This window comes from Triturus cristatus, chromosome 5_2, assembly GCF_964204655.1.
Source record: "Triturus cristatus chromosome 5_2, aTriCri1.1, whole genome shotgun sequence".
Taxonomy (NCBI): Eukaryota; Metazoa; Chordata; class Amphibia; order Caudata; family Salamandridae; genus Triturus; species Triturus cristatus.
Window position 1 is genome coordinate 984,949,575 of NC_140588.1, and position 24,091 is coordinate 984,973,665.

The 24,091-nt window shown below is 46.7% G+C and overlaps 1 protein-coding gene across 2 annotated transcripts in view; it reads left to right on the plus strand.

Annotated features, from left to right (window-relative positions):
• The window catches only part of ATRX (ATRX chromatin remodeler), a 1,501,634-nt gene that overhangs the window by 1,400,077 nt on the left and 77,466 nt on the right, over positions 1-24,091 (plus strand). For both annotated transcript variants that reach the window (XM_085608236.1, XM_085608237.1), the window contains exon 32: positions 6,006-6,131. In XM_085608236.1, the coding sequence (XP_085464362.1) occupies positions 6,006-6,131 (126 nt within the window). The remainder of the gene's footprint in view (positions 1-6,005; positions 6,132-24,091) is intronic.

The window sequence follows — 24,091 nt, forward strand, 5'->3', positions numbered from 1 at the left end:
CAACATACCACTCCAGTAGGAGGCAGACTAACACTTTTTCAACAAAGGTGGAAAGAAATAACCACAGACAAGTGGATTCTAAACATAATACAGTAAGGTTACTGTATAATACCAGCGAACCAGCCTCCGCACAGGAGAGCAAGACAAAGGACACATTCAAAGGAACTATCTCGCTTGGTCGAAGAGGTGAAAGAACTTCAGAGGAAACATGCAATAGAACATGTACCGCACAGAGAAAAGAACAACGGAGTATATTCAACATACTTCCTGATTCAAAAAGTGGATGGAACATTACGGCCAATATTAGACCTAAGGTGTCTAAACAAATTTGTAAAAACGCAAAGATTCAACATGACTACACTACAAGAAGTGTTACCCCAGTTGTAAAACCGAGATTACCTGGCAACAATAGATTTAAAGGATGCGTATTTACACATCCAAATGAACAGAAAACACAAACGTTTCTTAAGATTTGTCATAAACAAACAGCACTACCAGTTCAAGGTACTGGCTTTCAGGCTAAAATCGGCACCAAGGGTGTTAACAAAGTGCCCAGCAGCTGTAGCAGTGCATCTCAGAAGGCAAGGAATTCATGTTTACCCCTACTTAGACGACTGGTTAGTAAGAGCAAACTCATACAGCCTATGCAAACAACATATACAGCAAGTGATGGAGACACTAGTTCAGCTGGGACTCTCCATACACGAGCAGAAATCGTCAATAGAACCGGAACGCAGGAAAGTGTTCTTGGGCGCAGAAATAAACACTGTGTTAGGGAAGGCTTTCCCCAACGAGAAAAGGATAACAGCTCTGCTAAAGTATCATGCATTCACCTAGTTCCCAATATCCATCTACACATGAGACCGTTCCAAGAATGGCTCCAAACACAATGGTCACAAGCTACAGGGAGTTGGGAGGATCTAGTGGTTGTCACAAACAAGGTTCGTCAGGAGATGGCATGGTGGAACAGAGCAAACCTAGCACAGGAGAGACCTTTCACACCTCCAACACCAACAGTGACCATAACAACAGATGCGTCCCTAATCGGATGAGGAGCACACATGGACAATCCCAAAATAAGGGATTTGTGGTCACGTCAAGATGCGGTGAGGCTCATCAATATCTTGGAACTGAAAACAGTGTTCTTAGCCTTAAAAGCCTTTCAGAAAGAGGTATATGGGAAAAAGGTGTTGATACAAACGGACAACACTACAACTATGTTTTACATAAACCAGGAGGGACTCGCTCTGTAGCACTTTCCAATCTAGCACTGCAGATCTGGAGATGGGCAACCCCAAAAGCAATAGATATGTTAGCGAAACACCTACCTGGGAAGAACACAGATAGACCTATTTGCACCACACAGCTCTCGGTCTCTGATATCTTTCCTCTTGCCTGGTCTGATCACTATGCTATAAGGTTCAAGGCCATCGGCCTGAAAGACCAGGGTAGAGCCCCTGTGGGGGCGAAGCTCAAGGAAATTAGATCCTGGAACAAGGTGGAAGGAAATGACCTTAGGGATCTTCTTCTTACTACACAGAGACCTCTCCCTGCAGAGGTTGAAGAAGCCGCCTCTATTTATACAGATTGGATTGAGGAGGCCTGCCTTACTCTTGCTCCCAAAAAAATGATTGTCCCTAAAAGGCTACAACCCTCAGCCCCATGGTACTCGCCAGAATTGAAATCCCAAAAGCTAAAATGTAAACAGCTGGAACGGGCATGGAGGAAGAGCTATCTTTCATCTGCCAAAGATACTTATAAGCAAAGTATTTTGTGTTACAAACGTTTGCTGACGGAAACTAAGAGAGAGTTTTTTTCACACCAGATTACACTCGCAAGTAACTCTACAAAGGAACTTTACAAAACAGTAACTAGGTTAGCGCACCCATTGCCTATCCTCCTTACTCCTACGAGGGATTTCTGTGAGGAAATTGCTACTTTTTTTCAGTCTAAAGTGGCAGCAATCTTCAATACTTTTAAAGATCCGGTAAACTTTAATTCAGGCCTTACGGCCTGTCTGGATCTAAAATCCACTTTGGATATTTTTCCTCCCATAACACATTCAAAGACCCTCAACTTTCTGGTAACTGCGAAATCTGGATCACCTTATGATCCGTGCCCAGTGGCAATAGTAAAATTGGCACCTGAACCCATAGCTTTGACATTGATGGTGCTTTACAATGCTATGTTTTCGCTTGGGCAGGTTCCAAAACGATAGAAGGTAGCCTTGGTACTTCCACTGCTGAAGAAACCCAACTTGGATATGAATGATCCCAATAACTTTCGCCCTATTTCGCGCCTTCCCTTACCGGCAAAACTGGTGGAAAAATATTTGAATATTAAGTTGTGTACCTTTCTGCGTGACACCAACGCCCTGGATCCCACCCAATTTGGTTTTTAGAGAAGGGCACAGCACCGAGACCGCTCTTCTCAAATCTACGGATGAGATCAGGAGAGGGTTGGACCAGGGTGGTAAGGCAGTGCTGATCCTGCTTGACCTTTCCGCAGCCTTCGACATGGTCCATCATGGAGTCTTAATGGACCGGTTGTCGGCTTGTGGGATACGGAATAAAGCTTGGTCTCTCTTAAAGTCCTTCCTTTCCGACAGACGACAGTCAGTGGCTTTGGGTGACTTCGTCTCTAACACCTTTACTCTCCCTTGCGGGGTCCCACAGGGCTCTTCCCTCAGCCCCACGCTTTTTAATGTTTACGTATCTTCTTTGGCCCCTTTGATTGAATCGTTCGGCTTCTGTCTTACATCCTATGCCGACGACACTCAAATAGTAATATCTATGCTACCAGGCCAGGAGAGGGCGTCAGGGGAGAGGCTACATGGCTGTATGGGGGCAGTAGGAGACTGGATATCTCAACATTGTCTAAAGCTCAATGCAAGTAAGACGGAGGTGATGCTATTTGGCAATAATACCAATATTTGGACTCCTAGCTGGTGGCCTGTGACCATGGGCACTCTCCCAGTCCCCTCAAGGAAAGTAAAAAATCTGGGCGTTGTGCTGGATGAGTGCCTTTCCATGCAAGCTCAGGTGAATGCGGTAGTCTCCACCACCTCTTACATTCTTAGGAGCCTGAGGAAAGTGCTCCCGCTTCTGCCTTCAGATTGTAAATTTACAGTGGTTACAGCTCTGATTATGTCTCGTCTTGATTACTGTAATGGTCTTTATCTTTATTTGAACATGCAGGAGGGTAATCTACATAAACTCCAGATGCTTTAGAATACAGCAGCCAGGTTGCTTACGGGAACCTCGAGATCTATCCCGATCTCCGGCGAAATTAGAAAATTCCACTGGCTGCCGGTAAAAAAATGAATCCTTTTCAAAGCCCTTTGTTTAGTTTTCCGCGCCTTGCAGAATACAGGCTCTCTCCATCTTAGACAACAATTTCGCTGGTATGTTCCGGCAAGAACTTTGCGCTCCTTGGGAGCAAAACTTATCGTCACCGCTAATATAATGAAAGCCAGATGGGGCGGGAGAAGTTTTGTAGCAGGTGCAGCTAGGGCCTGGAATGAACTTCCTTTTGATTTGAGGAATTCGAAGGATCGTCTTTCCTTTAGGAAAGCGCTCAAAACATGGTTGTTTTGATTCTTCTGCTGCCGGGTGTTGGGAGAACTACAGCAAGCGCCGAGACACCCTAGGGTAGCTGCGCGCTATAAAAGTTCCACTAACATAACATAACACCCCAGAATGCGGAACTCATGGAAATCTCGCAGAGAACAATGCACAAACTCCCGGCAAGAAAAGATTTGCTAACAAAGCAAAACTGGAAAGTACTTCAGCCAGAGAGCCTAGGACTAGCAGCATGGCTCCTGAAGACTTGGAATTCGCACATCTCAAACTACCTGAAAGCGCAAGGGCTGTTTTAAGAGAAGAACAACAAGAAAGTGTTACACAGCAAAATGGGAAAGATACACACAATTGTGTCTTAAAAAACGTCTGTCAACAAAAATCGCAAAAACAGTGCTAAAATACCTCACACATTTACTACAGAGTAAACTATGCTTTACATCACTAAAAGTACACTTAGCAGCTATCGACGCGTGCACAAGAGGGGAAACAGGGAAGAGTTTCTTCACCTCACAGGTGGTCAAACGGTTCCTGGAAGGAACAAAAAGAATTGGCCCACCAAAAATGGCACCACCATGGAATTTAAACATTGTTCTAGCACAATTGATGAAGGCATCTTTCGAACCACTGCACAAAGCAATACTGCAAATGCTTACAATGAAAACAGCATTTATAATAACATCACTACGTAGAGTTAGCGAACTACAGGCACTAACACTGCCGGATCACTTCTTTCAAATACATAGTAACAGAATTGTCATGAGGACAGATCCACAATTAATGCCAAAGGTGGTATAAAAATTCCACATATATCAGAGTATACAGATACCAAGTTTCTTTCAAAATCCAAAAAACAAAGCGGAAAGAGCTTTACACACACTTGACGCACGAAGAGCAGTCATGTATTACGTGGAAAAAACCTAAAGAATACAGGAAAACAAAACAGTTATTCGTATCCTTTGCAAAAGGTTTTTTGGGAAGACCAGTAACCAAAAACACAATCGCAAGATGGATAGCACAAGCCATAAAACTGTGCCACAAGCAAGCTGGACAAAATTTACAGGAATCGCCACGGGTGCATTTAACCAGGAAAAAGGCAGCAACAATTGCATTTCTTGCTAACACTCCAAGATATGTGCATGGCTGCAACATGGTCTTCCGTACACACATTCACTAAACAATACTGTGTGGACATTCAAATGAACAAGGAAGCACAAGTAGGACTGAGGGTCTTACAGCATCTTCCACCTAGCCACCGCAAGACTAACAAACCACTACAAAGTCTATGCACAGCATAGTGAATCCAGAAAAGATTAACTCTCGGTATATTTTTGCAGCTTGAAAAATGTTCTGGATTCACTAGCGAACCCACCCTCCTCCGCCAAAGAAGAGAACCATAGGGAGGAAAAATGGAAACAAATGACAAGAAAAAAGAATCCGAATATGGCTACTAAAAGTGGGGCTTCCGGAGGAAGTCAGTCAACGTCACAGAAGGGCCCAAATGGTACTACTTTGTCGACGCCCACCAACCAAAAAAAATAAAAGGGAAAATACTACAATTCCGGACTCAACTACCAGATGGCGGAATAATGCACAGCATAGTGAATCCAGAAAATTCATCAAGCTGCAAAACTACACCGACAGGTAAGAAACTATTCATTATTTACCTTTGCTAACACATAACCTGGTAGAGACAGGATCTAGCCGCAGATTCCTTAACGACCCTCCCGTCCTCCCTGCCAACTGAGTCTTCTATTGTCTCAGAGATTTCATTATGATCATTCACATCCTGAAAAAAAAAGGAAGAATCCAGGGACTATTTGACACATGGGTGTCTTTTATCTTGGCACACTTTTTCAATAGGTGTTTTCTATATATGGTTCCACGCTCAAGTCATGGAAGAAACGGACGTCAGCGAGGGACTTTATATAGATTCCGTCGACGTCACATCCGGTGAACAACATCAATACCAAGTCGCACGACTCCCTCCACTGACGCGTGGATATGCTGTGCGAAAAAAATCCAGATTCAGTCTCGCGACTGGGGAAGATTCTAAAATAAGGAATCTGCAGCTAGATCCTGTCTCTATCAGATAATGCGTTACCGAAGGTAAGTAACTTGTTCTTTACACTTGAAAGGGTTCTGTGTTGCTTCAACCACTAGCCCCGCCTACAATCGGAAATGTAAAGGAATGTAGGAATAGCTCAGTCCTTACTGTTACCAATGCTAGATTAGGACTCCAATTGTAATGTAGCACTGTGAAACTTAACAAGATTTGTAAAAGTAGTTTATACCAAAAAGATGTTTTGTTTTGATGTCAACTTGATTCTGTTTTGATATTAAATGACCTGTTCAAGTGAATATGAACACCCTCATTGTATAATGTTTTGTTTTTCAGTAAATCATGACTTTTGTTTCTCTTCTCAGGGTTTGACCAATCGCTTAAGCATGCCCGCTGGCATTAATTATCCCCAAACCAATTACCCTTCTCAAGCCCCTTACATGCAACTAAATCTTGGAGCACTGTCTGCTTTGTCAAATTCACAGCTTGAGGTAGGTGTAAAACAAAGTAGAATTCTAATTTTGTAATTTTTTATCATTCATTTTTAATTCAGGTGCATCCCTGCTTGAGCTTTTAACTGATCCACTACAATTTAATGTGACTTTTAAGTAAAATAATCTGCCTAATGGAGAGCTATTACTTGGTCCATTTATTACTTTCATACGGTTTAATTTAAATCCACATAATGTCATCATTATGCTTACTTATTGTCATAGCCTTGCGAAACAGAAATATCGGCAGCAACAATAAAAGCATGGCTACCTTCACATCGCCAGTCAGGTTTCCAAACATTGAGGATTTTTATTCCCTTTACTTCTATTTCAATAAAGCACTAAAAACTATAGAATATTTATTCCTACAAAGATAAAAAGTGGCGTTCCGCTTCCATAAAGTCATCTGGTCTCTCTACCATAATTACACAGCTAATATATAATCTTGTTATCTCTTTCAATCCTACTCAATTTCATTCATTACTATATATACTTCAATATATGTCCCGCAATTCCATGTTGGACTCTGGTATAGTGTACATGACACATTTCAAGTACTATTTTTTATGGGTTTAGGTGTTGCCTGGTCATTTAGGTTTTACTATTTACGATATAAAGGGCTCCAAACAACGACAGTAGCTGTATCTAAACACACAATTTTGTACAGTTGTTGTAGTTGCTGTTTCTCTAAATGTGGATGAAGAAGCCTCTGTAAGAAGTGTTTTGGTAACTTGTTATGTGCTATTGAATTTCAAAGTTTATTAGGACATTGGAACTGGTAAAACCTTCCTAAGATTTACAGATCCCTCTGATTGAAAGTTTAGAGGATCGCACCCAGTGGCATTGTGTAATTAATTAGTGGCAACTTGCTCATTATTAAAATATGCTTAAAATACTACTTTACTCATTCTAAAGATTTTACCAATGAATATGCAAGAAACTTTTCAGCAGTGCCTCTGCACTGGAAGGTGGCGCCCTGCGGCTCCGTGCTGAGGCCATTCTGCCTCAGTAATGATGTGTGGGGCCAATGTAGGCACTACTCCTGCACTTTGACGTCAGTTCCTTTCTTTCTGCATCTCCAGACACAGAGCTTCCTCTCATCTCTGAAGGAACTCACCTCGATTTTCCATAATTCTGATACAGAGAGTGAGGGATGTCAACTCCTGAAACATCCGGGTTCATGCCCCGTAGTGACTGTTGTAAGCAGATGTCTGTGGCAGATTCTCATCAGGTGTTCCTGTGATGTCTGTGGTCGAGCCACAAATCCAAGCGCTGTGAAGACTTCCTGTCGATAAACCGGAATGCCATCACAGAACGTGAGGCAAAACTTTGTCTCCAAGCAAATGAAAACTCCACTCTGGACCGCTCAAAGTCCCATTCTGTGCCAAAGTTTCGATCCCGTTCCCCTAGTCATGGAGCCGCTCCAGAGGATGATCTTCATCGCATTCCAGGTCTTTAGGTAAGCATAAGAAGCACAAGAAGTTGAATTTGAGTTCCACTCTTTTATGCCACTTGAACTTCCCACTGGCACTCCCCTGAGCAAGCACATGGGCAGAGTCAACAGTCTTGAGCTCATTCTCGAAGCCGGCCTACTTCGGAGCAGTTTCTGGCATAACCTGAATTACCAAGGTCTTCAGCCATGCCCAACCAAATGGAACTACTGAGTGCAACCATGCTCCAGCTCTTCCGCTCCTTACCCACTCCCTCTGGTGTGCCAAGGAGCTGAGAGGTTTTATACCTGGAATACTGCTTGCAGGGTAGCCCTGGTGCCAGCTGGTCCCTCTGAGCCCCTCTTGCCTCCAGCTCTTGTCCCGATGCCGCTCCTGGTGCCCAAACCCACGCTGGGCCTGGGCCTATTGATACTAACCTCATCACCCAAAGAGGTGGCCCCAATTGTCCTCTCCGACGCTGACTCAGCATCGGTCTGACTTTAACTCACGCCACTCCAGAATCCTTCCGAGGCGCCCATGTCTGCTCTTGACTTACCAGGCAGGTAACATTCTTTGTATTCCCTTTTTTGCGCACAGCAATTGTCACCCGGGTGACTTGTTCGCTCTGTCCTATGAGGAGGACAACTGATATGAGGACTTTTCTCTCCTCCTGGACTGGATACGGAAAATCAGGATCCTACACCATTGTGATGCCCAGGTTGGGCAAAGTCCTTGACTTCCAGCTCCCCACCCCAGAGGTGAAAACTTATGTTCTGACGAGGTCCTAGAGCCGGCCAAACTTCTTCTGAACCCATCCTGCCCTTCAACAAGGCTCTAATGGACACCCTTTTGTGAACTTGAGCCAAGCCTAGATGTGGCCCTCCAGTTAATAGACAAATTGCCAAGTGTCCTAATCCATCTCTAGGCAACCCAACTTTCTAGTTCCAGCACCCTTCTCCAGAAAGTCTTGTGGTACAGTTTTCTGAACACTTTTCTTACCTCTCCTTCTCCTAGGGAATCAAAGGAAGAGAAGACATTAGGAAAAGCCATTTTTTGTCTATTTGTTTGGTCATGCATTCTGTTAATGCTTACTGTTTGTTGGGCCATCTTAGTAATGCCATTTGGGATTCAGTGGCACAAGTTCTCCCTGGTATGCCGGATGATCTTGGCTCTGTACTGACTTTGGCAATTTAAGATGGTTGAAATGTGGCCAAGTTCACAATTCTTTCTGGCTTGGACACCAATTCCATTTGACACCAGCACTGTCATCTGCCTCCATGCATGGCTGCATTCTGCTTGTTTCTCTAGCGATGTCTAGTCCCCCTTGATGGACACACCATTGGATGGGACTCAGCTGTTTGGGGACAAGGCAGACTAAAAGTTTTCACATAGCCTAGGGCCACCGCTCGCAATCTGGGCCTTCCCGCTCCAGGTCTCCCAACCACACTGGTTTCAATGCTCCTTTCAAGGTTTGGGCCAAGCTGTCCCTTACTGCCAGCCTGCTAGCCCCCTCAAGGACCCAGCAGTTTACGGGAGAGGCACATGTCTCCACCGCCCCCAGGGCCAAGGTCAGCGTGCTGCTCAACCCACCACTGTCTCACCTGCCAAACCTCTTTAGTTTACCCTTACAGGTTCACAACCACCCAGTGAGAGGCAGGATGCACTGTTTCTATCCTGGTTGGCAAGCGATCATATTGGGCAGGTGGGTCCTACAAATTGTTTGCACAGTGTAGCAAAGGGCCCTTTTTGACATAGTTGACCCCACTTTTCGACTGAAAGTGCACTGGGTCCTTGCTAACCAGACCTTCTGTGCCAGTTCTCTTTCCCTTAAAACAGGTAAATGTCTTTGGTAAGAACTTTAGCACCCCTGAAAGTCCCTGGTAAATAGTACCTCTGGTACCCAGGGCATGAGTGCTAAAGAGGGTCCGTATGGGCTGCAGCATGTATTGTGCCACCCAACTGAAAAACTGCATGCAGTCGGCCATTGTATGGTGTGTGAAATAGTGCACACCATTTTGAAAACACAACAAGGTACCCTCCCTCTGTTCTATGCCCATGCACACTGCATATATTATATGCAAGTCTTCACTACAGCAGGCCTAAGTGCTCTAAGGCTGGGTGCATTAAAATATATGTAAGGACATATCTGCATGAGCAGATATGCCCCTGTGATGTCTCGTTCCATTGCAATGACATTACAAGTGATCAGGAAGCCATCTTAAGCATATGTACTGGGCACTGGTCATTCAGTTACCCATCTACATAATAGCTTTATTGAAAATAATGCTGTTTGGTATTAAACACCTCGTCCACACTGATGCCAGCGGTGGATTTATTATAACATACACCCAGAGGGCACCTAAGCGGTACCCCCTGAAACCTACTAGCCATTTAGTGTGCTGACTGACTGCACTCTTCCACTCTGCCACCACAGATGAGTTTGACCCCCTGCTTAGGAGAGCCTACACTCAAGAGGTCAGAAACAATGCCTACTCTGGCAGAAGGTTTAGGCCCACTCTCCACAGGAAGTGGTCATATAGGGGGTGTAGTCACCCCAGGGGTTAGTAGTCTGTTGGCTAGAACCTTACACTCCTTGTAACACCCCTAAATTCAGTATTTAGGTCTCCCCCTGATACCAGGAACTCAGATTCGACTACTTGGGAACCAAAGGACAAAAGAGATCACACCACGAGAACTGAGGACTTACCCTGAACTTGGTGGAAAACTCTGTCATGCTGCTGGTACCTTGACAACTGTACCGGCCAAGCTCGCTTAAAAGCTGTGCACCCTCCTAAGCTCGTGGAGGACTTCAACAAACAGGCGGCATCTCCTTTGAGGTGGAGGAGCTATCCCTCTATAGCTACCGTCCGCACTTGTCCTGTACCTCAATTTGCCGACCATCGGGTCCATAGCAGGTGCCTCTTGCCATGAAGAAGTCTTTGCTGCTCACAGGAGGTCAGATCTGTCTCCCTGCTGACTTTGGAGATTCAAGGCCCTTCAGGAGACGCCCATCACCAATACCCTGGACACCGGAGCATTTGTTGCAACCGAGGCTAGTCTGTCCAGTCCGAACAGCTCAGACGCCAAAGCTGACCTGCCGATGAGTGACGCCAAGATTACCGCGGCCAACACAGTGTTTTCCTGTTTTCTCTCCCTCGCCAGGTCACTGTATCCCTGTGCCCCAGAGACCCTCAAGAGGCGAGTTCTCCTTTGTGTTCTGCCGGACTTGTCAGAAGCCTTTCTTTTGCAGGTACCTTTGCCACTGACTTTACCATGTAGCGCTGGAGGCTACCAATGTGCCCAGCACCTCTGCACGCTGACTCATCAGGGCAGGTATAGCCGAACTGCTGGTGGTCTCTTGGACATTGGCCCATAAGTACCTTAAGTCCCTAAACGTATTCATCTGATAGACTACTAGCCGCAGATTCATTAACGTAGCATTATCTCAAGGCGTGAGACTGGACCGGGAAAACTTTATTGCCCAGCCTCTCTGCGCGCTGGGGGGCGGTACCTCGCGACTCCGCCCGACGTCCTCCGCGGTCGTGATGTCAGCGAGGTCACATAAGCCCCACCCCGGCGCGCTGATGTCAGTTTTCTTCTTTTCCGCATGCCACACAAAGCCGAAGTCCCGACGGGAGCGCCGGATAAAACTCCTTTCGGCACGCATGTCCAGGTCGGCGTCGCCGCGTCCGTCCCCCGCAGACGGCTTCAAGAACCACGCTTCAGTCTCCGACATCGTCCTTTTCCCAGGACGCAAGGGCGTTGTTCACCTGTTGGTAAGTGTCGCAGTTTATCCCCGAGGCCCGGTCCCTGGCCTCTTGGGGGCGTGTATTCTCCACGGGTGGTGCGGCCCGCGTGTCGCCACCCTATCCGCCGCTCCCCGGCGTGGATGCGTCCTGAGCCCCGATGGAGGGCTATGCGGCGGCCTTGCAGGCCTCTTTGGCTCTTCCTTCTTCTCCTTCTCTTCCTGGGAGGTCTGCGGATCTGAGGAAATATGAATTTTGTGATCAGTTATGTCCCCTATCGTAGACCCCAACGGCTCCATGTGCATGCTATAAGTACATGTATGTTCCCTCCAGTTCCAGTTTTGAAGACGCAAATATATGTGCGTCCACCGTCAACATGTCCTCTTTCAGATCCGCCATGAATGGGTCAGATATTCCACTCCTAAGTATGAAAGGCCACCGACTTTATGTGGTTCACTCTCCACATTTTACAGATTCAGGCGAGTAGGCCCTGAATTCTGCCATCAAGCCTTTTCCTGCCTTCTGCCTCTGAAAGCTCCAGTCCGAGCCTGCATCTGTATCCATGAACTTTGTCCTACTCCCTGCGCGGCTAACGGTGCCTGATCCAGCCTGTTGCCTGCCAAAAACTGTATTTCACCTTCAAGATTATCTGCTAGACCGGAATAGAGAAAGAAATCAACAGATGCAGCTTAAAAAGCATGCGTATTGTAAATCACTTCGTAGTCACTGCACAGTAACCTTATTAATTTTGTTTTTTCTAAGTCTTCTGATCATCGTTTCCAGTATACTATTGCACATGTATTACCCTATTTTTAAGCGTGCTTACAATGTAACTGCAGAACACTCTTTTAGCGAATTACCTCCGCATGAGTTGTCCTATAGATTTGCGCTGCGCAACAACACATTCATTAGTATGTTACATCATTCCCACCAGACCAGCAATGCCACAAATTGTTGGATATGTGGCCGACTCCCTCCCTATCAGAACTATAAAGGAGTTTTGCCCCTCTTTCCATATCCGTTCACACACAATGGCTCCTGTGGAGCATGGTTTAGTTTGATTAATTCCCTAGATTCAAATTCCGCAGTTTATCAAGACAACTGGGTATGGGGAAATCTGAACCTAGTTTTGCTTAAAGTCTGCTACCCTAATAAGGAGGGACTTCCCAAAAGAACAGGAACTGATCTAGAGAATGAAGTATATGGACTAGGTAATTTTACACTTAACCTCATGATCCTGAACGTTGAATCTGAAGCTACACCAATCTTGCCCGCCATGTCAGTATTCCCAGTAAAAGGGGAATTATGTGTAAGAAAGAATGGTTCCATACACATGGGCCATAGTAAATGCACCACTGTAATAAAATTCAGTGATCAAGGCAAGTCTACATTTAGAGCGTCCCGTCATTCCTACTTCATATGTGGCCAGACCGCATATATACGTCTACCTCTAGATTGGGATGGTACCTGTTACATAGCATTCCTTCTGCCACCTGTCTTCCTAGCTCCTCCTGATTATCACAGAAATACCCATTTAGTACACAATAGACAGCAGAGAGATCTCCCAATTGTCGATTACACTGAAACGGCATGGGAGCAATACACAGATTTCAATAAAGGTTTCTTTCCCTATATAGGTACAGTCACTAATAGTAAGCTGATACGTAGATTAACTAGAACCCTTGAAGCAGTAGTGAACGAGACTACTTCCGCCTTAGGCAATTTAACAGAAGAGCAGTCTGCTATGCGGATTGTTGTGCTTCAAAATCGTCTTGTCCTTGACGTCATCCTGGCCGATAGGGGCGGAGCTTGTAGGGTCATCGGATCAAGTTGCTGCATTTTCATACCAGAAAATTCGCCGTCAGTATATAAAGCCATAACCCGCCTTCATAAGATTATAAGCCAGATACACCAGAGCCCAGGCACCTGGACTTGGTCCGGTTGGTTTTGGGGCGTGTTGTCCGCCTGGGGATGGAGGATCCTATCCTTCCTAGGTATTGGCTTCCTTATACTATTCAGTTGCTGCTTATGTCTGCAATGTGGGCCAGCGATTTGTGGTCTGTGTGCCACATCGTGTATCCCACATCCAAGATCCCGGAAGAAGAAAGAAGAACAAATGATGCTATATGAACAGATCGATGGATTGATGAAGATCGATATCTCCTGAGGGTCCGTAGGGGACAAGGAGGGAATGAGGAAATATGAATTTTGTGATCAGTTATGTCCCCTATCGTAGACCCCAACGGCTCCATGTGCATGCTATAAGTACATGTATGTTCCCTCCAGTTCCAGTTTTGAAGACGCAAATATATGTGCGTCCACCGTCAACATGTCCTCTTTCAGATCCGCCATGAATGGGTCAGATATTACACTCCTAAGTATGAAAGGCCACCGACTTTATGTGGTTCACTCTCCACATTTTACAGATTCAGGCGAGTAGGCCCTGAATTCTGCCATCAAGCCTTTTCCTGCCTTCTGCCTCTGAAAGCTCCAGTCCGAGCCTGCATCTGTATCCATGAACTTTGTCCTACTCCCTGCGCGGCTAACGGTGCCTGATCCAGCCTGTTGCCTGCCAAAAACTGTATTTCACCTTCAAGATTATCTGCTCTGCTCCTCATCCGATGCATTCCTGTCTAGTAGTTTAGGTAAACATTCTTCCAGCTACCATGCAAAGGGCCAGGCCTCGCTGTCCTCATGCAAGTAATTCATAGCCCCTGTCACCATGGAAGATTCCTGCCCCCTCGCATCTCATGTAGACACTTAGACGCTTGTACACGCACTAACAGTCAGTATAGAATAGATTCTATCCTAGAGACCTTTCCTTTTGGATAACAGTTCTTTAAACATAGGATATTAGATATGATTTGGGATTAGGTTGACATGACCCCCAGACTTCTGTCTCCACATGTAAAGCTAAATGTCAAGTCCCCTTCACCCTCCAGTTGCACGTCAATCACACGTCATGCGGCTGCGCGCGCATCTCTGCCAAATATTTCTGCTGACATTGCAGGATTCTCTTATGGATCCACCCACTTGTGACATCATGTATAATGACGTTTTATAAGTTACGCCTATATGTCCGCCTTTTTTAGTTACGTATGCCTATTTTATCTGTATTATCAGCTGTTACGCCTCTTGCATCTGTTTCACTGTAATACATTTCCTATAAAACTGATTATCTGTCAATAATGTATGCCCTTCCTTCCTGAACTTTCGTGGTGATGGAATTTGAAGCCTGCAATTCGAATTGTATTTCCTTTGTCAAGGAATAAAGCCTTTAGAACCTCTAATATCACGGATTCTGCCTCTTATATTTACTGAGTTATTCTTACAAGATTTTACCGCATAAAAAATAGTACCGGTAATGAAATATTTACCACAGATCCCTTGACGCGTGCGGGGACTCCTGTGGCATCGCCGGCGGCTCTGGCGCCGACAGTTCGGAGGATGCGGCGCCATCGGGGTGCGGCCCTTTGGGGTTCCCTCCTTCGGACCACAGCGCCTCGGCCTCGCCGCAAACCCCCGCGGGGGTCCCTGTGGTATCACTGGAGGTTGCCGGAGCTCGGGGCGTGTCCTCGAGTCCCCCTCGGTCTTCTGGGCAGGCGGCGGCCTTGGCCGAGTTGACACCGCTCAGGCACCGGCGGCTGCTGGCCCTGGTGGCACCCAGGGGCTGGCTAGGGGTCGGGGTGTGTCCCCAGGCCCCCACCCAGCGTCCCTCCACGCAGGTGGCTGTCTCGTCAGAGGTCGAGTCGTTCCTTAGCCGCCCCGGCTCCGACCCAGCCCCGGTCTCCCATGCCGCGCGTTGTGGCGGAGGTCATGCCCTTCGGCGCCCGTCGACGTTGCCCTGATGCCGGTGGCGGACTCTACGGCGCCGGGCCGACGTCAGGTCATTGATTCTTCTTTGGACGCCCCCTCTTCTCCAGAGGTTCGGCAGCTGTTTGTTTCATCTTCTCCGGAGATGGGTCGCCGCCTCATGGCTTTTTCCCCGGTGTCTTCTAAGGACGGCTCTTCCCCGCGCCAGTGGCGCCTCAGGTCCCCTCTTCTGCATCGCCACCGTCCTGCTCCGCATGATCCTGTCTGTCTTTGCCTCCACCCTTCTACCAGGGGCCCTCTTTTACAGACTGCGTTTCCCTCCTTGCCATCGGTGTTGTCTCCCCTGTCACGGGAGGCCCGCTGGTTAGATTCCTCGGGGCGCATTCCTCCAGTGCTGCTTTGCGGGCCCTTAACACTCTTTGTGTGTTGGCCAGAGCCACTTATTGCTTATGGGATTGGGCGGGAGTCCCTTCTGTCTTCCGCTTCTCAGGAGGGTGCCTGCGTTGATCTGCGGCACCATGTGTTGGATGGCCGGGAGCTGGCGGTGTTTATTCTTCGCTCGGCTTTGGACGTTTCGGAGGTGCTTGGTCGTACCATGGCCCTTCGTCGCCATGCCTGGCTATGGGATAGTATTTTCCCTGAGAACGTTAGAGAACGGCTGGTTGACCTCCCCTTTGATGGTGCTCTGTTGTTTCACACCCCTGCGGATTCTACCATTCAGAGGTTTCTTGCGGGGCTTCGCCCTCCTCCTACTCCTCCTCCCCCTCAGTGACCTGACTGTCGGTCTGTGTTTTGGGAGTTGTTCTTCCGTTGTTTTCCTGGGGCTTTGTAACGGGTGGCCCAGGTTGTGCGTTCTGTCTGGTTGCTGTGCCTTTGGGGTCCTTTTGTTGGGCCCTTGGTGCTGTTGACTGCTGGTCCGGCCCTTTGTTGACTTGTTTTGGCTTTTGGTAACCCGGTAGGCCCTGAGATTAGGCCTTTGGAGTCTTCTTTATTGGCTGCTTGCTAAGCCGTCTGCGGTTTTTTTCTGCAGGTCTTTCTGTGTGTCCTCTGCTGCGGAATATGTTTTCTAAGAGGAGTTCCCATAGTTCTTGGGACGTAACTTACCCTATGTGGCGTACCGGTAGCTATTATATAGCTCTCTCCTGTGCTGGAGAGGTGTGATCCCCTTATCGGGCTCCTTGCTCTCTGTGGCGTCACGGTATGTGGCAGGTGCGGTCTTCTTGCCACTTGTCTTGGTGAATCTTGCGCTGGGTCTGTCCTTCTCCTTGTCACAGCGTCGCTCGGCTGGTCTGGCCTGCGGCCAGCTTGGTTTTCTGCACGCGCCTTCCTCTGGGTGGCTTGTCTTCTGTGGGGGTCCTTTTCTTTCCGTCAGGCTCCCTCCAGCTGGTTTCTCTCCAGCGTATGTGCCTACTTTTGCTCTTTTTTCCCTGTGTTACAGTTTCTGATTCCCGCGCGGTGTGCTACGCTGGGGGTTCTTTGTCGTGTCCTTGACCCCCTGCTCCTTTCAGGGGCTATGGCCCTCCTTGACTGTGTGGTCTGGGGGTGGATGACTGTTGCTCCTCTGTTCCGGGCTTGTGACCCTTTGCTGTGTGGTCTGTGGTTGCTGTCTCTCTCTCTTTCTCTTATGGCGCTTCCATTGTTTGTGCCTCCAGACTGGCTCTCACTTTGGCATGCGTGGTGGTTCCACGGGGTGGTGCTTTACGCCTTCCCTGCTGTGGCTTTGCTGCTGTGGCCTTCTAATGCTTTGGTACTGCCTGGTGCTCTCACCTTGGCTTGCACAGTTGTTCCTCAGAGGTGCTCCGCTCTTTCCCTGCTTTGGCATTCCTGTTGTAGCCTCCTGGCGCCTCGGTGCCACCGGGTGCTGTTCCTCACCTTTTGTCTCTCCTTGTTTCTCTGTTTTTTTTCGCACACTGTTCCCATGTTCTCCTCAGTTTTGTTGTGATGGCTCCGCGTTGTGGCGCGGAAAAGTTCTCTGAAGCAAACTGACGTCAGCGTGCCGGGGTGGGGCTTATGTGACCTCGCTAACATCATGCCCGCAGAGGATGTCGGGCGGAGTCGCGAGGTACCGCCCCCCGGCTCTCAGAGATGCTGGGCAAGAAAGTTTTCCGGGCCCAGTCTCACACCTGGGGATAATTCTACGTGTAGGAATCTGTGGCTAGAATCGTCTCTACCAGATACATCGTTACCGAAGGTAATTAACTTGTACTCCAAAACCATTTGCACGGGTACCTGTGCATAGTATGTTTCTCCCATAGGATAACATTACCACCTTTGAGGCTCATACCTCTAAATCATTATTTGGCTGTATTTTTCTAATGCTGCAAAAATCTATAACTCTGAATGTACTTACCTGATTCTGATGATCTTGATGTCTAAAATTATATAAAAATCTGTATTTTTCTAAATTGGTCTTGCATTTCTTCTTGAGTGTCTCATTTATTAAGGGTTGTCTGGACTATTTGCGGCATGTGGTGTGCCCATACATTGGTACACTACATTAATAGCCAGCCTCCTATGCGCAATGCCTTACCCTTCCCTACGTACCCTCTGCCCCTTCCACTGGCCAACCAACGACTGACAGAAGATCATCTTTCCATTTTGCAGCAGGAAGTGTGAGCCCTTTTGGCCAAAGGGGCTGTCGAGAGGTTGCAGGTGCCTGAAGTAGGATGTGGTTGTTATTCCCTCAATTTTTGGTGCCGAAGAAGAGTGGAGGTCTTCAGCTTTTTCTAGATTTGAACCCCCTTAATGCCTTCTTACTGAAGGAGAAATCATGATGCTTTCACTGGCCCATGTCTTAACTGCTCTTGACCCTGGAGACTGTACAGTTGGGTTGGACCTCAAGGACACCATATTCCCGTCCTGCCTGCACATTGGCACTACCTGCAGTTCATGGTGGAAATGGTGCATTTTCAGTTCACCGGCTTCCCTTAGGTTTAACCAGCTGCCCTTGGGTGTTCACAAAAGTGATGGCAGTGTTTCATGATGACTGGTTGTTGAAGGCCGGTTCGCCTCCATGTCAAAAATCTGACTTTTGTAATTTGTTCTGTCTCTCGCCCAGTGAGACTTTACTCAGGGCACAGCTAATGTTTATTTTTCGGCCCTCTCTGCCTTCTACCTGTTGCCTGCTCAGTCCTCTATGTTTAAATGAGTAGTTGTGATGATATTTGAAAGAGCTGCAACACGTTTCCCTCTTCTCCTTTTGTCATGCCCCTGTGGGACCCTAATCTGGTATTCACCTATCTGATATGCACTCTGTTCGAGACACTTCATAGCGGTCTCCTATGGCTCCTTACTATTAAGACCATGTTTTTTTATTGTAATCACCTCGGCACGGCATGTGAGTGAGCTTCAGGCTCTTTGTTTCAGTCCACCTTATACCTCCTTTTTCCTGAGTACACAGGCATCCATCCTACTGAAAGTTGTGATGCTGTTCGATGTCGATCAGACCATTACTCTGCCGGTGTTCTGTGCTCTGCCTCACCTTGCTAAATTGGAGGAGAGAGGGTACTTTGCTTTGACCCCAAGAGAGCACTTAGCTTTTACATGGTAGGAACCAAAGACCACCATGTGGGTGATCAGATCTTTGTAGAATTCTCTGGAGCAAAAAAGGGAACCATCTCCCGCTGGAATGTGCCCTGCATTAAGAACTGCTGTGTATTAGCCAAACACAGCCTAAACAGGACTGCTTGCTCATTCTCTCAAGGCCAAAGCTACTACCAATGCGTGGGCATGCGGAGTCACTGTCCTGCATATTTGCCAGGGGATACCAGCGTGTCCCTCAACACATTCACAAAGCATTGCCTGGACAGTCTGATTCACTTGAGGGGCATTTTGCCCACTCATTCCTGCAGAACTTTCTTGTTTGAGTCCACTCACACGGCAAGCTCCGAATAGGTATCGCTTTGCCGTCTGTTCAAATGGTGAGAAATCTGCAACTGAAAGTCTCCACCAGAAAAACAAGTTAGTTACCTTCAGTAACTCTCTTCCTGGTGGACTCTAACTAGCTGCAGATTTGTCTCAGATCCTCCCTGTTTTGTGCTTGGACTCTATCCATTAACCAGACCCAAAGTCTAGGAATTTGCACACTGTCTACCAGTTTGATTTTGTTGCTCTGCGCCTGGGGGCACAGACCGTTTCGAAAGCAACTGCACGTTGGAGTGGCACATTTAGGCCTGCATGCCATTTACGGAGTAAAATGGCATCAGTGTGGAGCCGCAATCCGCCACCTTCCAGCGTGCAGAGGTATTGCTGAAAAGTTTCCTGATCCAGTCTGACGCCAGGGGAATATTCAAAAAGTGAGGAACCTGTGGCCAGATAGTCTCTACCTGAAAGAGTATCACCGAAGGTAAGAAAGTTGTTTATTGGCCATCTCATGTATTTTTTAAGTTTTTTCGAGTTGCTCAGGAATATTTCCTTTAATGATATCTGATTCTTGACCTTTGTCACCAAAGCACATCTTCCTTATGGTTCACAAGTCTGATCAGATTGCACCAGATGGTTCAGCAGTAGCCAAAAAAGACCATGAAATTTTGGGTTTGAGAGGAGTGATTTCTTTTTTTTTCTTTCTTTTTTTTTCATCCCCTGAACTTTTGATAAAGGTGGATGTGGGGCTACGATCAATGAGTTCCTTGTCATGGCGGAGATCAAAGCGGTGCAGTCCTTTCCTTTCAAGATAGAAACTAAAGTATATTCTGTGTACAGTAAATTTGAGGCCAATAGGGCCTTGCTGATGGGAAATTAATAATTAGCCGAAAGTAGTACAGCTTGTAGGTTAACACTGTTTCAAACAATTCCAATCTGATAGGGGATCATTACCATGTACAGCGGTTAAGGTTGGCGCCATCACCTAGGAGGCTGGGCAATCTGCTTTAGTCTCAAACCTGTGTATCCTGGGTTTTCCAGGAACAGATGAAAGATGATCGGAAAGTGCGGATTCAGATGTTCCAGGACTCCCCACTGCAGAAAAAGTATTCATCCCATCCAGAAATGGCACTCAATATGGTGGTGTAACAAACGAGCAGTCCAGCCAGAGTCCAAATATGTGAGGGGAATGTTTGTTGAAATGAGCAACACTACAGAGAGAACACCAATGCTAAGGTCCGAGAAAAGAAGGAAACTTGTGGCATTCGGTGTTAGCAAGATTGTACTGTTTCTGAATCTCATAGAAGGCAGGCAAACGAAGAGACAGAGGACTGGCTTGTTATGGTTTTTCGAACTGTTCCTTGAGGCTTCCACCTGGAACCCTGCCAAATTTAGAGTTGTTCACTGTAAGAAGGCCCACATGTTTTCTGGGTGCAGTTGCTGATTAGAACAACCTAAAGGGTTTGCAAATGTAGACAAGCACATCTTCAGCTGGACTCAAACTCTGATGTCCTTATGTTGATTTTTATATTCTTTTGGTCCTAAATGGTCCTAAATACTCAGTTCTGTAAGAGCTCAATGTATCATTTCCATGACTGACAATTGCTCCCCTTTGTTTTTCTTTCAGTGGCTCTCAATTTACTGGATGGTATTGATTCCTTTGCAGTCTCTATAGCATGTTCACATTTTTCACAGTTTCTTTTTTTTATTTTTATTAATAAATAAAATCCCAACTGTTTTATGACAATTGTATACTTGAGTTTTTGTATCATGTTATGAACCTCCTTATGTCTTGGAATTTCAAATGTCCTAATTTCTGTTTTTCTCTACCGCTCCAACACAAATCTGCCCTTTTACTTCACACAGCATGCCTGGTCTATGTGTTCCTGATTAATCTGTCATCTCGTGTAGAATAATCACCTGGCTAATGGGAACATTTAGGGCTTTTCTTCCTCCTCCCATGAGTCTGCATATGAAAATTTAGAGGAGCAGGTACCCTTTAACATTTCACAAAGATTACAATACTATGGTCTCCAGCAGTAGCTTATTTTACAATCATGGTATCCACGCTATCACATCTTTCTTCCCCTTGTGACCCTCATCTGAAATGTTGAATACAGTTTCAGATCAGGACACTACAATAAACTTAAATAAATGTTAGCACATTAACTTTTTACCCCTTGTCACTATACCGAGTAAGAGATGTGGCTTAATAACTAAGGTGCCTTCAATTTATCAAAAGAGCACTACTGTAGAAACCAAATAGGTTTCTTTAGAAAGCCCTCACTCACCAACCTGGTTGGTGACATGCTTCATCGTCGGGCCCCACCGGGAGAGGCCAAATGCCACCCTGGTGTGCTTTGAGGCCAGAATTACTGCGGAGCTGGTGATGTGATTATTGTGAGTGATGAAAGTGAAAGTGATAGTTAAAAATGTCTTGTTTGTGTCAATAGAAGCCAAACAGACATGAATAAAAGCAAGGTGTAGGAGGTATGGACTGAATAAATTGTTCAGCCAGGTCACTTACAGTGTGGTCTATAAAAACAGGGTGGAGGACATATGGGCTAAGTGGATTAATTAGCCAAGTTACGTACCGCGTGGTCAACATGTTTCAACATGTGTCATATTTTAACAGGCATTCGTCAGGACCATAAATGACCGTGAAACCCCGGCGGTATGGGCGCGCTAAGGCCCACCCTAACCAGAGGTCAAAGTTGTTTGACTCCCACAGTGGAGAGGAACCGAGTTTATTTTGAGGTGTGGAGAATTTCTACACCATGGGACCATCAGGGTCCGGTTCCAGAGGGTCTGCTTAGGTGCCAAGCGGGTGGTGTGCCATTGTAGCTTCCACCCCCCTCCCGAGACCCATGGTGTAGAAATTCTCTACACCCCAAAATAAACTCGGTTCCTCTCCACTGTGGGAGTCAAGCAACTTTTTGATAATTTCTTTGTGATCAATTTTTTCACACTTACAACCTCTGGTTAGGGTGGGCCTTAGCGCGCCCATACCGCCAGGGTTTCACATTCATTTATGGTCCTGTTAAAATATGACACATAGGCTGAAACATGTTGACCACACGGTAAGTGACTTGGCTAATTAATCCATTTAGCCTATATGTCCTACACCCTGTTTTTATAGACCACACTGTAAGTGACCTGGCTGAACAATTTATTCAGTCCATACGTCCTACACCTTGTATTTATTCATGTCTGTTTGGCTTCTATTAAAGTTTTTTTGTTGACACAAACAAGACATTTTTAACTATCACTTTCATCACTCACAATACTCGCATCACCAGCTCCGCAGTAATTCTGGCGTCGAAGCACACCGGGATGGCATTCAGCCTCTCCCGGTGGGGCCCGATGATGAAGCAGGTCTCCAACCAGGTTGGTGAGTGAGGGCTTTCTAAAGAAACCTATTTGGATTCTACAGTAGTGCTCTTTTGATAAATTGAAGGCACACTCTTTTGTTGATTTGATTGCATTTACCTGGGGGTTTGAGAGTGGCCAAACTACCTGTTGTTTTCCCTCACTCTTCTGTTGTTCTCAACTTAATAACTAAGGTGCCTCCTTTAGAACAGGGGGAACCATGCTTGAATCCCAGTCTTGGTCAACAACCTGTGATTCTGAGTAAATCCCTTCCCTCTTTGCCTTAAGAAATTTGTAATGTAGCCTGGCTATGTTGTAAAGTGTTTTAATGCCCTTGGACCAGGTGTACGCTCTAAAACACCTCAAAGAAAAAAGCGAATATGCGAACATTCTCAATTTAGGCAAGAATCTCTGTTTTCAGCAAATAGTTTCAATATCTTAGTTTTCTTCCTGATCATCGCTGCACTAGCGCAGGTCGCGCTGCCAGCGGGCTTTGATATTTTTAAATACCTTAGTTTATCTTGGCTGATTTTCGTTTTTTCCCCTGATTTTATCCATCGCTCTGCTGGGCTTCTGTCCCCTTACTCGCATTTAATTTGGTGAAAACTCACCGCCATTTGGCGGGTCCGGGTCCTGGGGCTGGATAGCTGTAGGTGCCATCTTTGATTGGGGTGAGTGTGTCCTTGCGCGGGCACCATCTTGGAGCGTCCCGACGCTCGTGCTGGTTGGGGAGACGCCTATTTAAGGCGGACTCACACTGTTAAGTGTTCTGATCATCGCTGCACTAGCGCAGGTCGCGCTGCCAGCGGGCTTTGATATTTTTAAATACCTTAGTTTATCTTGGCTGATTTTCGTTTTTTCCCCTGATTTTATCCATCGCTCTGCTGGGCTTCTGTCCCCTTACTCGCATTTAATTTGGTGAAAACTCACCGCCATTTGGCGGGTCCGGGTCCTGGGGCTGGATAGCTGTGGGTGCCATCTTTGATTGGGGTGAGTATGTCCTTGCGCGGGCGCCATCTTGGAGCGTCCCGACGCTCGTGCTGGTTGGGGAGACGCCTATTTAAAGTTGTCCTCCCCCGCGCAGCGGGAACGCGCAGTGGGACGCCGTCGCTTAGCCGGAGTCGTGCCAGAGTCCTGCCCGTCTGTGTTCGTCCGCGTCGAGGTAGCGGGTGCGGGCTATGGACTCTGGCTTCCTGCCATTGCACCATCATGTGTAACATAGCGACACTCAGGTACGGTCGTGCTGATCTCTTTTCCATAAGAGACAGCCTTTTGGCATGTAATTCTGTCCCTGTACCTCCTCTCTCGGGACCTTATGACTGTTGTTGCGGCAGTTTTTCCCTGGCTACTCCCAATGGGGTACGACTTGCTGTAGGGACTGCTCGTGGCATTCATACGGATTGCACCGAGCAGGAACTTAATATATGGAGCTTGAATGTTAGATCTTTGGTCAAGCACCATCAGTCACTACGGGACATGATAGATACGGACCTTCCTGATATCATTTTTCTTACCGAAACTTGGTTACAGGACGCTGACACTGCCATTATAAATCTGGCTTTCCCCTCTACCTACACGGTGTTTACCTTGAACCGTTCGACTAGGGGAGGTGGTATAGCCATGGCGATTAAATCCTGCTTCCCAGCTGAGTGGAAGGCTTTTGATCTTCCAATGTGTGAAAGCGCCTCGTTTAAGGTAAGGGTTAGTCATCAATTTACCTTCAGTGGTGTGCTTATCTATC